At 44.6% G+C, this 14451-nt stretch overlaps 1 protein-coding gene across 1 annotated transcript in view; it reads left to right on the top strand.

Moving 5' to 3' along the window:
* Nucleotides 1–3237, top strand: part of smap2 (small ArfGAP2) — a 61566-nt gene extending 58329 nt beyond the window's left edge. Inside the window, exon 9 of the mRNA XM_061882464.1 lies at nt 704–3237. Coding sequence (XP_061738448.1) covers nt 704–829 — 126 coding nt within the window. The 3' untranslated portion in view covers nt 830–3237. The remainder of the gene's footprint in view (nt 1–703) is intronic.
* The last annotated feature ends 11214 nt before the right edge of the window (nt 3238–14451 follow it).

Raw genomic sequence — 14451 nt, 5'->3', positions numbered from 1 at the left:
ATTGGGTGGCGACTTGTCCAGGTTGTACCCCGTCTTCCATCCGAATGCAGCTGAGATAGGCACCAGGGCCCCCTGCGGCCCCAAAGGGAATAAGCGGCAGAAAATGGATGGATGGATTGTAATGTAGAAAAAGTTAGCATACTTGAAAAATTGCACAAACTAAAAAAAAAACGTGATTTTTATGTTCAAGCAAACAAAAATGCTGGCATTTAACATTAGCATGCTAATGTAGAAAATGTTAGCATACTTGTATGATGGCAATGAGTATCAAAAACCATGATTTTTATTTTACGCAAACAAAATTTGCCAGCATAAACCATAAGCCACCTGCTAAGTGGCCTAGTGGTTAGAGTGTGCGCTCTGAGATTGGTAGGTCGTGAGTTCAAACCCCGGCCGAGTCATACCAAAGACTATAAAAACAGGACCCCTGCTTGGCACTCAGCATCAAGGGTTTGAATTGGGGGTTAAATCACCAAAAATAATTTGTGGGCGCGGCCACCGCTGCTGCTCACTGCTCCCATCACCTCCCACGGGGTAATCAAGGGTCAAATGCAGAGAATAATTTCGCCACATCTCGTGTGTGTGTGACAATCATGGGTACTTTAACTTGAACTTTAAAACATTAGCGCCGTGCTAACCTGCACTATATGTTTGCTCTGCATGTTCCAGCACATTTTTGATTTGAGTCAAACGTGTCTTTCAGATGACTCCGCATATGTCCGCCATGAATCTCTGCAACACCGGCGGCGTGATGCAGTACACCAGCCAGCCCTCAGGGGGCGCCGCGGCCGAAGGTTCTGCACATATGACAGCGCACGTCTGGAAATAGTCCAGGATACGGAGATTGACTGTGCTGAGGTCAGTACAAAAATGGAAGAGGAGGAGACCCGAGTAAGACTAAACTACCTCTTCCTGACTCCCGGGTCTACTTCCTGGCTCCCGGGTCTACTTCCTGCCTCGGCCCAGCTTCACCAACGTCAGCGTTTGCCTTCAGAACATTCCTCCCATGCAGCAACTGGGTCAGACACGCACATGGATCCTATTATTTCTATTAGTGCATCTCATTCGCCAGTGAGATTTATTTTGACGATGTCCGGTGGAATACGTTATGGTCATCTCCAACATTATTGATCATTCTATTCCTCCTTGTTTGTGTTATGCAGGGCAAGTGAGGTCATAGGTCACGTGAATATTCATGAGTTAGCCTGCACATCGTGCTAAAAATTCTAAAATGTCTGGTAAATGAGTTTAAAATGTATAGTAGGCCGTGTTAAAAGGCCTATTAGACTATATATCTTGTTCAATTAGGAGCAATATTATCTCTGATGCACTTTGTCAGCTCAACCCCAATGACCAAAAATGGCCGCTTGGCAAAAAAAAAAAGGTTTGTTACAATTTGGCAAGTTAGAACTCATTAAAGGCAATAATGAAAAAAAAATGTCCGATACCACAACGTTAATAGGGCCTTGAATATTATCCGAAAGCAACATTGATCCGATATCAGCACAAATCAAACATACCGTATTTCCTTGAATTGCCGCCGGGGCTCTATTTAATTTAAAACGTCTTCTCACCCCTGCGCTTACCAAAGGCATGGGGTAAAAGTAAGCATGCGCTAATTAATTTAAAACCTCTTCTGAATCCGGCGCTTACCAAAGGCATGCAGTAAAAACTTGAGTGTGATGTAAGGATACCATCATGAAAAGCACATTTAATAAAAAAAAAAACGTTATTATGGTCCTACCTTTATGTAACGCATGTGTCAAATACTTACATACATTTGTGGAGACTATTAGGCTCTTGCCTTTCTATTTACTCTTTGCGCGCTTCCTAGTCACGTAACCGCCACAGTCCAATCAGCTGTAGTTGTATGCTGGTAGCAGGAAGTGACTGGTATGCTCTTGCTTTTGCTATTTACTCTTTGGGAACTCGGTGCTCTCTCCCTCATCACGTGACGAGGGAGTTCCCAAGACAACTCCAGCCGTGCCCTGCCTGTCTGTCATACCTGCCTGTCTGTCTTACCATCGGCTCCACAGGTATATTAATAAAACATAGCTGCTTACTGCTCTTTTTAGCATAGCAGTATTCAATTGCTTGGACCTTATATCCTACGGAATAGCTCTTAATCTTCTTCCCTTTCTGCGATTTCAAATTACCGGTATTGAAATCAGCCTTCTCCATTTTGAAAATGATGACGGGGGAAGTGTCGCTCGTGACGTCACGAGTTTGACCCGGCAGTAATTCAAGTCAGGCGCATACTATATGCCCTGCGGCAATTCAAGGAAATACGGTATTTTGATGAAGTGAAGTGAGTCAAACAGACAACCTATTTCTTATTACCCGCCTGGAATGGACTTATGCTGTCTTCAGGTTAAAGTTATTGCTTTTTTTCTCGCAACATTTGGTGGCCACAATAAGTTAAATCCATGACGCAGTTAGTTGAATGATGCGGACACGTTTCTTACCGGACACTTTCTAATACACTTGTTCATTGCAATTATAATAATTGATACTTCACAAATGTTATAGTTTGTGAAGTATAGCAGGACTGCTTGTATCGCACACAAGTAAACACACTGCAGGACAGGTTGTATCGAACATTATATCCCACACAAGTAAACACACTGCAGGACTGCTTGTATTGAACATGATATCACACACAAGTAAACACACCGCAGGACTGCTTGTATCGGGCATGATATCACACAAGTAAACACACCGCAGGACTGCTTGTATCGAACATGATATCACACACAAGTAAACACTGCAGGACAGCTTGTATCGAACATGATATCACACACAAGTAAACACACTGCAGGACTGCTTGTATCGTACATGATATCACACACAAGTAAACAGTGCAGGACTGCTTGTATCGGACATGATATCACACAAGTAAACACACTGCAGGACTGCTAGTATCAGACATGATTTTAAAAACAAGTAAAGAAGCTGCAGGACTAATTGTATCACAAATGATATCACACACAAGTAAACATGCTGCAGGACTGCTTGAATCGCACGTGAAATCACACACAATTAAACACGCTGCAGGACTGCTTGTATCGCAGGTGATATCACACACAAGTAAACACGTTGCAGGACTGCTTGTATTGGACATGATATCACACACAAGTAAACAGTGCAGGACTGCTTGTATCGGACATGATTTTAAAAACAAGTAAAGACGCTGCAGGACTAATCGTATCACACATGATATCACACACAAGTAAACACGCTGCAGGACTGCTTGCATTGCACATGATACCACACACAAATAAACACGCTGCAGCACTAATTGTATCCCACATGATATCACACGCAAGTGAACACGCTGCAGGACTGCTTGAATCGCACGTGATATCACATACAACTAAACACGCTGCAGGACTGCTTGAATCGCACGTGATATCACATACAACTAAACACGCTGCAGGACTGCTTGTAATGAACATGATATCCCACACAATTAAACACACTGCAGGACTGCTTGTATCGGACATGATATCACACACAAGTAAACAGTGCAGGACTGCTTGTATCGGACATGATATCACACACGTAAACACACTGCAGGACTGCTTGTATCAGACATTATTTTAAAAACAAGTAAAGAAGCTGCAGGACTAATTGTATCACACACAAGTAAACATGCTGCAGGACTGCGTCCATTGCACATGATACCACACACAAGTAAACACGCTGCAGGACTAATCGTATCCCACATGATATCACACGCAAAGAAACACGCTGCAGGACTGCTTGAATCGCACGTGATATCACATACAAGTAAACACACTGCAGGACTGCTTGTATCGAACATGATAACCCACACAAGTAAACACACTGCATGACTGCTTGTTTCGGACATGATATCACACACAAGTAAACACTGCAGGACTGCTTGAATTGGACATGATATCACACAAGTTAACACGCTGCAGGACTGCTTGGATCGGACACGATATCACACACACGTAAAGACGGTGCAGGACCGCTTGTATCGGACATGATATCACACACAAGTAAACACGCTGCAGGACTGCCTGTATCTGACATTTAAAATGGCAGCCTTTATCATCAAATGCTTGTTTATCTGCTGATATCGGACCGATATCAATATAGTATCGGACACTCCAAAGTAAAATACATGTCAAGGCAACAACACTGACTAGCATGCAGTAATCATACATATGATTACTGCATGCTAGTCAGTGTTGGGTGTGTATATATATATATATATATATATATATATCTATATATATATATTTTTTTTTTATATATATATATATATATATATATATATATATATATATATATACATAATTGCTGCATGCTCGCTGCATTTGTTGTTTTCCCCACTTTTAACTTCATCGTCCTGAAATGAAAATACCAAACACTAATTATATAGGAAGCCTTCAAGAGCCGGAATGTTTATGAAAACACACAAGTCTCTTTTCTACAAAATAGCTATTTGTGAGTTTAAAAATCTTTGATTTTGCGGAAGTTTTTTCACTAAAGTTGCGCAAAAACTGCAACGATTTGTGGCTATAGATAAAAAAAAACAAAACCCTTTCATCAACTTGGGGTTTCACAGTTTTCTCTGCAACTGCAACACTGTGATTTTAATTATACTTTATTTAATCAACAATGAATGTGGGATTTTTATCACCATTTTACCACCGATTGCCTGAGCTTGTCAGCTTGCTTAGGATGTTGACGTGTGCGTTTGGAGCGCTGCTCAACAACAAACTATGTGAATTGGTGCGAGCCCAAGATTGGCAAATCCTAACGTGAAGTTTTGCTGCATGCTTTGAATGGGAAAACGTGGACGGACGGCAAAAAGACGGAACGGCACTTCTACTTCCGGTTAAAAACCATGGGTCCAAAAGTACAGCAAACAAGTTTAAATAGGCCTGCAAGAAGAGTTTGCAAACTATAAAAAATTAGCTGGATTTTTTTAATGAAAGGAACTGGAGGTCGCAATAGCAATTAAAGTGTCACTCACGTCACACATCACACTTTTTAAGACCACCTATCAGCTGACTTTAAGCGCCATCATTGTGTTCTTCAAGTTTTTCTCAGAATTTTCAACTAACTTGAAGTGTTTTGCCAAGAGGATTTTGTTGTAATATGTACATTTTGTAAAATGTTTGTCTAAAGTAAAAAAAAATCAAAAATAATTATGTTTCAGGTTCAAACACTAATTAAATCTATCAAACAGACAAAGAAGAAAGGAATTAAACAGAGACAGAATTAAATTTAGCTCAAATGAGGCGAAACGTCTGGGCTGTACTCTTTTACAGTCTCCCACCACGCTCTGACGAAAGATTGTACGCCTTCTTTTTTATTCGAACTTTTCCTGATTACATGGCAACAGCTGTTTCTAAAGGAAGGGGTCGTAAACAACCGCTGCCATTGCTCACAAAACCGTTCAAAGAAAAGGTGCCTGGAGGGGAGTCAGATCCTGCTTCCTCTTCGCTTTGTAGATCTCGTGTCAAGACAAAATAGTCCTGTGGATTACAATACATCAAAGAAATCAACATCTTCCTGTCGCTTCTCATCCTCCACAGGAGAGTTTCACAAGTATTTTGCTTGGTATGATCAAAGACAGCTTTTGTCCTCTCGCCGGGAACTCATGGCAACACAAAGTCTTTTGATAACTTAGATAAAATTATTCTGACATAATGCCACGATTTTATCAGTCCGCCCCGCGTGGAATTTGATTTTCCTCCATGCAGTCCCTGAGCTAAAATGAGTTTGACACCCCTGCTCTAAAGAGAAGGGCACTGCATCACCTGCAGTGAGCAAACTTGTCCAAAAGATGGCGCCATAGCACAAACAACACCTATTTTCAGCGTATTTGCTTGTTTTTGTTGTTTTTTTGATACTAGCAAAGAAAACCCCATAAGTCAGTCACACCGTTTTAAAAGACGCGCAGTCCAAAGCGTAGGGGAGTAAATACAATTCTAGACATTTGTTCAACACGGCTTGAAAATTAAGGTAAAGTAAAGTACCAATGATTGTCACACACACACTAGGTGTGAAATTTGTCCTCTGCATTTTACGCATCCCCTTGATCACCCCCCTGGGAAGTGAGTGGAGCAGTGGGCGGCAGCGGTGCCGCCCCCGGGAATCATTTATGGTAATTTAACCCCCAATTCCAATCCTTGATGCTGAGTGCCAAGCAAGGAGACAAGAGGTCCCATTTTTTTATTGTCTTTGGTATGACTCGACCAGGGTTTGAATTCCCAACTGTCACAACCACTGGCTTGTTAGTGGCTGTAACATTAAGGGAGACCACACCGATTTGTACATTTTAGCCAACAGATCTTTTATTTACAACATGTATCAGTGATCAGTAATGTGAATTAACCAAGGAATGTATCAGTAAATGAGTGTTGTCCCAAAAGGGTGCAAGTGTGGTGCTAATCCCGGCCGTCGTTGCCGTGACCATACGGTCACCAAACGAATGTGCCTGTGGAACGAGAGAGAGAGAGAGAGCATGAGAGAGAGAGCATGCTGATGGGAGGCCTTTTATAGGCCGCCCAATCAGCAGCCCTCTGAGATGTTGCACGTCTTCACAGACCAGCTCCACTTGCGGGTCGGAGGACCAAAGTGCCCCAAACACTAACCGGCAGAGCCGGGCATGACATCCCCCCCCTTAAAAACAGAGACCCGTGTTAACTGGGTCTCTGAAGCACCATCAAAAAATAGAAAACAAAAACTACAGTAGCCCCAGTAGCTATATTCTAGTCCCACTGACGCACCTCCCCTCCACCCCAGACCAACCAGAACCCAAACCATCCCAAACACCCTCCTTCCCCTCCGACCTTCCCTGCACCCAGCAAATCCTGGTACCCGGACAGCGACCTTTAAGGGAAACAGAGAAAAACCGCAGGTTAGGAGTGAGTGGAGATGATTAGACCTCCTGGTCCAGAGTCAATGTCATGTTCAATTAGTGTGGTACAGGTTGGAGTGTCGGAAAACAAAGGCAAAAACTCAAAAATCAAATCCGACAACTGTTTACGCTGTACCTCACTTAAATGACCGAGGAGACTATCTAGCTCCTTTAACTGCTGAGTATTTTCTAAGCGCCCGTGTAACACTGAATCATCAGGTGCGCGCACTTCATCCCAAGCTGCCACCTCCGGCCAGTTGAGCGGTTCCCCAACCCCAACGGCTAGACCCACTGGACTCGCAGCAATCCCACCCGCCTTGTCGGAACCTGCAGAGTGGTAAGGCTTGAGTAAATTCACATGACACAGTTGCTGTGATCGTTTACGATCAGGAGTTGACAGTAAATAATAGAGATCTGACACTTGGCTCATAACCGTAAATGGACCAGAGTATTTTGCTGTAAATGGTGACCCCGGAATGGGCAGCAAAGCTAAAACTTGATCACCTGGATTGAAAACTCTGATCTTCGCTTTACGGTCATAACGCAGCTTCATTTTCACCTGAGCTTTAGTCAAATGCTCGGTTGCCTCTTTCCATGCAAGCAACAGCCTACGACGAAAACCATCTACATACTCAGTGAAACTGACGGGAGTGTTCTGCAGATCCAGATTGGCATTTAAAACAGACAGTGAGGTCCGGACTTTGTGGCCAAAGACTAGGTCATTTGGACTAAAACCAGTGCTTTCTTGAACTACACCACGCGCAGACAACAAGAGCCATGGCAACGCCTCCTCCCAATCTCTCCGCATCTCAACACAGTAACCGCGCAAGAGAGACTTCAACGTGGCATGCCAGCGCTCCAATGCCCCCTGACTCTGTGCGTGATACGCGCTGCTCAAATTGTGCTTCACCTGCATCGACTTCAACGCTGCAGCAAATGTTCTGGAGGTAAAGTTAGACCCTCTGTCGCTCTGAATTACCTTTGGAATGCCAAAGACAGAAATGAATTTAGACAAACATTTCAATATTGACCTTGTGGTAATTGTTCTCAAGGCATACGCTGCTGGATACCGAGTGGCCTGGCACATGATGGTAAAGAGGTACACACAACCAGATTTCGAAGGGGGTAGTGGACCTACACAATCAATAATGAGATGCTCAAATGGTGTGCCAACAGACGGAATAGGTTGAAGTGGTGCAGGTTTAATGGGAGTACTCTGTTTCGCAACCTGGCAAACATGACATGCTTTGACAAATCTAGATACATGGCGTTTCATCCGTGGCCAGTAAAAATGTTCCAAAAGACGTCGGTAGGTTTTCTTAACTCCAAAATGCCCAGACTCTGCTCCATGGGCTGTTCTCAAAATCAAATCACGGTATTTGTCAGGTACCATCACTTGAATCACCTGACCTGCCACTTCAGGATCAACACCTGGCAACCACGTATGCAGCAAAACGCCATTCTGAATGAAGTAACCCATCGTTGGATCAGTAGAAGCTAAGGCAAAATATTTCTCAAAGCTCTGATCATTCTTTTGTGCCTCAATTAAATCTTGACATGACAGAGGTTCGGGCAGCTCAGGAACAAAAATAGGCACAGATTTGGACACATCCGACGATTGCGCCTGCGTGTGAGACATTGCCCTAGTCACAGCACAAGCAGTAAACACTTCTGGGAATTCTTGACAACACGCGCCTGGCTCCTCTACAGATAGCGGTACAGGTGTAACAACTGGAGGTGGAGAAACTAAACACCCACCCAAATTGTTCCCCAGAATTACATGGATATCCTGCATAGGCAGAGACGGTCTCACAGCAATAGTCACCTCCCCATTCACAAATCCTGAACACAAGTGAATTTTGTGCAACGGTACAGAAAATGACTGCATGCCTATTCCTCTAATCAAAACACATTTCCCAGTGTCAGATGCTGTGGAAAATGGCAAAACTGCTCCAGAAATGAAACTCTCAGATGCCCCAGTGTCTCTTAAGATTTTAACTGGAACTTTTTGTGTCTCTCCAACCAATGACACCCAGCCATCACTAATGAATGGAGCGAAATCAGACGCAGCTGACTCTACTGATTTCGTCTGCTCGTCTGACACAGATGCACCATCTTCAATCACTTGCTCACAATGAACTTCCAAACGAGGTAACGGTGTTAGATCAGAGACGCCAAAATCAACTGGATGCACAACAGAAACACACCCAGCTACCTTGGCATTAGATTTACGGCCTTTCAACAGCGGGCAGTCCTTTTTCCAATGTCCCTCCTGCAAACAGTAATGACATTTATCCGTCGGGCTTGGGCGAGATTTGCTACTTCCATTATCAAATTTAGGAACATTACTGGAATTGCCATAATTGGATCGATTTGAACTACGACCATAACGAGGAGAACGTTGTGGAGGAGAACGAGCAGGATCATAACGTTGGTGGCTATTATACCGTGGAGGACTGCTGTAAGGCTTACGTTTATGAGTCAACACAAAGGTATCAGCAAGCGAGGCTGCCTCCTCCACTGACTTTGCCTTTTGCTCATTAATGTAGGTTGCAATTCGATCTGGTACAATGTTCTTAAACTGCTCCAAAATCAACAAATCACGCACATTTTCGTAAGTTGAGACAGACTCTGAAGTGAGCCACCGGTTAAAATAAGTACTCAACTCTCTTGCTACTTCAGCATGGGTCTGATTAGCACGTTTACGCCAGTTTCTGAAACGTTGTCTGTAAGCTTCTGGATTCAGTTCATAACATTTCAAGACCGCTTTTTTCACCTCAGCATACTTGTGCCTATCAACAGGTGTTAATGCCAAGTATGCCTCCCGTGCGCGTCCTACTAGTACAGTTTGCAAAAGCACCGTTCTATCCTCTTCACTCCACTTTTTGTCAGAGGCCATCTGTTCAAACAGTGAGAAAAACACGTCTGGGTCACGTTCGTCAAACTTTGGAACATACTTTACCATGCTATCCATACTTGACCCGGACAGATTTCCACTAATCTTACCTTCTGACATTAATTTCAAACGATCCTGTTCAATTTTAATTTTCTCAAGCTGTACTGTAAGGTCCATTTCACCTTTTTTCAAATCCATTTCTTTTTCAAATTTTAGTCTCTCCATATCTGCTTTCTGTTGCAATTCTCGTTCTAATTTGATTTTTTCCAGTTCAAAAAGACGTTCTTTCTCCTTAGCCTGTTGCGCCCACTCAAATTCAAGTGCCTTCATCTCTCTTTGTTGCTCAAAAGTCAGTATGCCTACCCTCTCTGACTGCATAGGCTCTGACATACCCTTCACATGAGCGTCACCACCTTTTCCTGAAGGCAAAATGCTCTGCTCACACAAAAACTTGTGAATGGAGTCACGCAAGGGTCCCTTCTTACCAGTTCTAATGGCTGATGACAATTCCATGCCATACTTTTCTGCCAATTGCAACAACTGTTCCTTATTAAGGGCAAACAACAATTTCTCAGATGGTGCTTCCACAAAAGCCTCCATCCTGCTCAACCCAGGCCGTCAGTACCAATCTAGCTACTGTACCAAACCAACAATGAAACTACTGAAAAAACAACCCAACCAAAACTAGCTCTAATTACGCTAGGCTCTCTCTCTCCAACCAATCCAAACAGGTCTCTAAAACATTACAGTTATGTTAACACAGCAAACTAACCTCGGAGCATCCCCCTAAACATTTTCCCCCCACTAGACTAATCTATTTTCACACAGAGCCCGAGGACGAGGATCATTTACTCACCAATACCTGTGGAGACGTACCATCCCGACAAAGCCGATTCAGCCGTTTCTCCAAGGCGGTGCCCTCGCCCAGGCTCTGTGACAGCAGGAACCTAGAACCCGTACTAGATGGGGATAAAGGCGACAGCTCCTAAGAGGCTGAATGCAATGCTACAAACTGCAATGAAACTAAACCAAGATGGCTGGAACAAACAATTCAGTGTCTACCTACACTTGCACGGTCAAACAAAGCCTCAAAAGTACAAATCAGTAGATCCCCCAATTAACTAACTGATAACAGGCCCCAACTGACTATCAGCAGTTCACAATTAGTAACTCAGCTCTACTCACCTTCCTACGCTCCAAAAGCCAGTAGAAGGAATACTCAATACAAAGAGCTCTACGCACCTTCCTACGCTGCCATAGCCAGTAGAAGGAATTACCATAGCCTAAAGTTACTACCAAAGATCGGACGAGCCCCCATATGTCACAACCACTGGCTTGTTAGTGGCTGTAACATTAAGGGAGACACCGATTTGTACATTTTAGCCAACAGATCTTTTATTTACAACATGTATCAGTGATCAGTAATGTGAATTAACCAAGGAATGTATCAGTAAATGAGTGTTGTCCCAAAAGGGTGCAAGTGTGGTGCTAATCCCGGCCGTCGTTGCCGTGACCATACGGTCACCAAACGAATGTGCCTGTGGGACGAGAGAGAGAGAGAGAGCATGAGAGAGAGAGCATGCTGATGGGAGGCCTTTTATAGGCCGCCCAATCAGCAGCCCTCTGAGATGTTGCACGTCTTCACAGACCAGCTCCACTTGCGGGTCGGAGGACCAAAGTGCCCCAAACACTAACCGGCAGAGCCGGGCATGACACCAACCTACAGATCTCAGGGCGGACACTCTAACCACTAGGCCACTGAGTAGGTGATGAAATGAAATAGTGAATGGCCTAAAATGTCCTAATAGATCTTTTAAGGGTTAAAAATGTAGCACTGAGGGACAAAATAGACGTTTCTAGCGTACTTTCATGTGCTCTTCATTATCAAACATCGTTTTATCCCAGCGTACACAGCACTTCCATATCTGCAGTACACAAGAGACCTAAACTGGATTTCTGTCAGACCAAAGATGAGGACTAGTTCTTTGAGGAGCGTATTGAAACAATATGTTGTTCCTGTACAGTACTGTCTGTCGTCAGTATTCAGACATGTTGCTGTCCAGGGACGACAACTGAGGCCTCACTGTGCACTTGAAGGCGTAGCTGGCATGTAAACACAAACACGTCTGCAGGAATGATTGATGCTGGATGTAAATAAAAGGTTTCAATGAAAGTCACGTGCGGTGCATGGAAATCCTGTTTTTTATAAGCGTTTGGAGGCTATAAAGTACAAAATGTTGCTTTCTCGTCCTCTCGTTTGCATCTTTGCAGTTTTACAAGCACTTCTTTTTGTTGTGTTTTACAGAAGGACCAAATCACCTTTTTAAGAAGGCTTGTTGGGGGATTTTTATTCCGAACAAAATGCATGAAGTCATGATTGTAACTCCGCCCTTGAATGTTTGCGCGTACGTGGTTATAAGGACAAAATGACAAAACGTGAAATTTTTGTAAAAATCAAGCATACATAGGAATGTATTTATCATACTTGTCCTTCAATGTAATGTTGTATATAAAAAACTGTGTTTTTTTTTTTTTTCTTATGCTTTGCCTGTCAAGATTTCATATTTAAATGCACAAGAATGTTAATCGGATAAGATATGCGTTCGTGGTAATAATAAATACATTTTTGATGAAATTGTCTCATATCAATCACGACATATATATATATATATACATATATATATACACACACACGTATACGTGTATACATCCATCCATCCATTTTCTACCGCTTATTCCCTTTATGGGGTCGCGGGGAGTGCTGGCGCCTATCTCAGCTACAATCGGGCGGAAGGCGGGGTACACCCTGGACAAGTCGCCACCTCATCGCAGGGCCAACACAGATAGACAGACAACATTCACACACTAGGGGCCAATTTAGTGTTGCCAATCAACCTATCCCCAGGTGCATGTCTTTGGAAGTGGGAGGAAGCCGGAGTACCCGGAGGGAACCCATGCATTCACGGGGAGAACATGCAAACTCCACACAGAAAGATCCCGAGCCTGGGATTGAACCCAGGACTGCGTATTGTGAGGCAGACGCACTAACCCCTCTTCCACCGTGAAGCCCACGTGTATACAAATAAATACAAATATAGATACCGTATTTTTCGGACTATAAGTCGCAGTCTTCTCCACAGTCCAGCGGGGGGTGAGACCCGGCCAAACCAAAAAAAATATATATAAATATATATATATATATATATATATATATATATATATATATATATATATATATATATATATATATATATACATATATATATATATATATATATGTACTCCGGCTTTATATATACATATATATATATATATACCCAGATTTCCCTCGCCCGGACGTGGGTCACCGCTGCCCCCCTCTGGAGCCAGGCCCGGAGATTGGGGCCGGCCGGGCACAGCCCGAAGAGGCAACTTGGGTCCCCCCTTCAATGGGCTCACCACCCATAGCAGGGGCCATAGAGGTCGGGTGCAATGTATAAACCCAGATTTCCCTCGCCCGGACGCGGGTCACCGGGGCCCCCCTCTGGAGCCAGGCCCGGAGGTGGGTCACAATGGCGAGCGCCTGGTGGCCGGGCCTGTCCCCATGGGGGCCGGCCGGGCATAGCCCGAAGAGGCAACGTGGGTTCCCCCCTCCAATGGGCTCACCACCCATAGCAGGGGCCATAGAGGTCGGGTGCAATGTGAGCTGGGCGGCAGCCGAAGGCAGGGCACTTGGCGGTCCGATCCTCGGCTACATAAGCTCGCTCTTGGGACGTGGAACGTCACCTCACTGGGGGGAAAGGAGCCTGAGCTAGTGCCCGAAGTAGAGAAATTCCAGCTGGATGTAGTCGGACTCACTTCGACGCACAGCAAGGGCTCTGGAACCACTTCTCTTGAAAGGGGCTGGACTCTCTTTCACTCTGGCGTGGCCGGCAGTGAGAGGCAACGGGCAGGGGTGGCAATTCTCGTTTCCCCCCGGCTCAAAGCCTGCACGTTGGAGTTCAACCCGATGGACGAAAGGGTAGCCTCCCTCCGCCTTCGGGTGGGGGGACGGGTCCTTACTGTTGTTTGCGCTTACGCACCAAACAACAGTTCAGAGTACCCACCCTTTTTGGGTACACACGAGGGAGTACTGGAGAGTGCTCCCTCGGGTGATTCCCTTGTTCTGCTGGGGGACTTCAACGCTCATGTTGGTAACGACAGTGAAACCTGGAGAGGCGTGATTGGGAAGAATGGCCGCCCGGATCTGAACCCGAATGGTGTTTTGTTATTGGGCTTCTGTGCTCGTCACAGTTTGTCCATAACGAACACCATGTTCAAACATAAGGGTGTCCATATGTGCACTTGGCACCTGGACACCCTAGGCCGCAGTTCCATGATCGACTTTGTAATTGTGTCATCGGATTTGCGGCCTCATGTTTTGGACACTCGGGTAAAGAGAGGGGCGGAGCTTTCTACCGATCACCACCTAGTGGTGAGGTGGCTGCGATGGTGGGGGAGGATGCCGGACAGACCTGGCAGGCCCAAACGCATTGTGAGGGTTTGCTGGGAACGTCTGGCAGAGTCTCCTGTCAGAGAAAGTTTCAATTCCCACCTCCGGAGGTACTTTGAACATGTCGCGAGGGAGGTGCTGGACATTGAGACCGAGTGGACCATGTTCCGCACCTCTATTGTC

Source organism: Nerophis ophidion, linkage group LG21 (assembly GCF_033978795.1).
Source record: "Nerophis ophidion isolate RoL-2023_Sa linkage group LG21, RoL_Noph_v1.0, whole genome shotgun sequence".
Taxonomy (NCBI): domain Eukaryota; kingdom Metazoa; phylum Chordata; class Actinopteri; order Syngnathiformes; family Syngnathidae; genus Nerophis; species Nerophis ophidion.
Note: the sequence above shows the minus strand (reverse complement) of the source record. Positions and strands in the feature narration are given on the sequence as shown.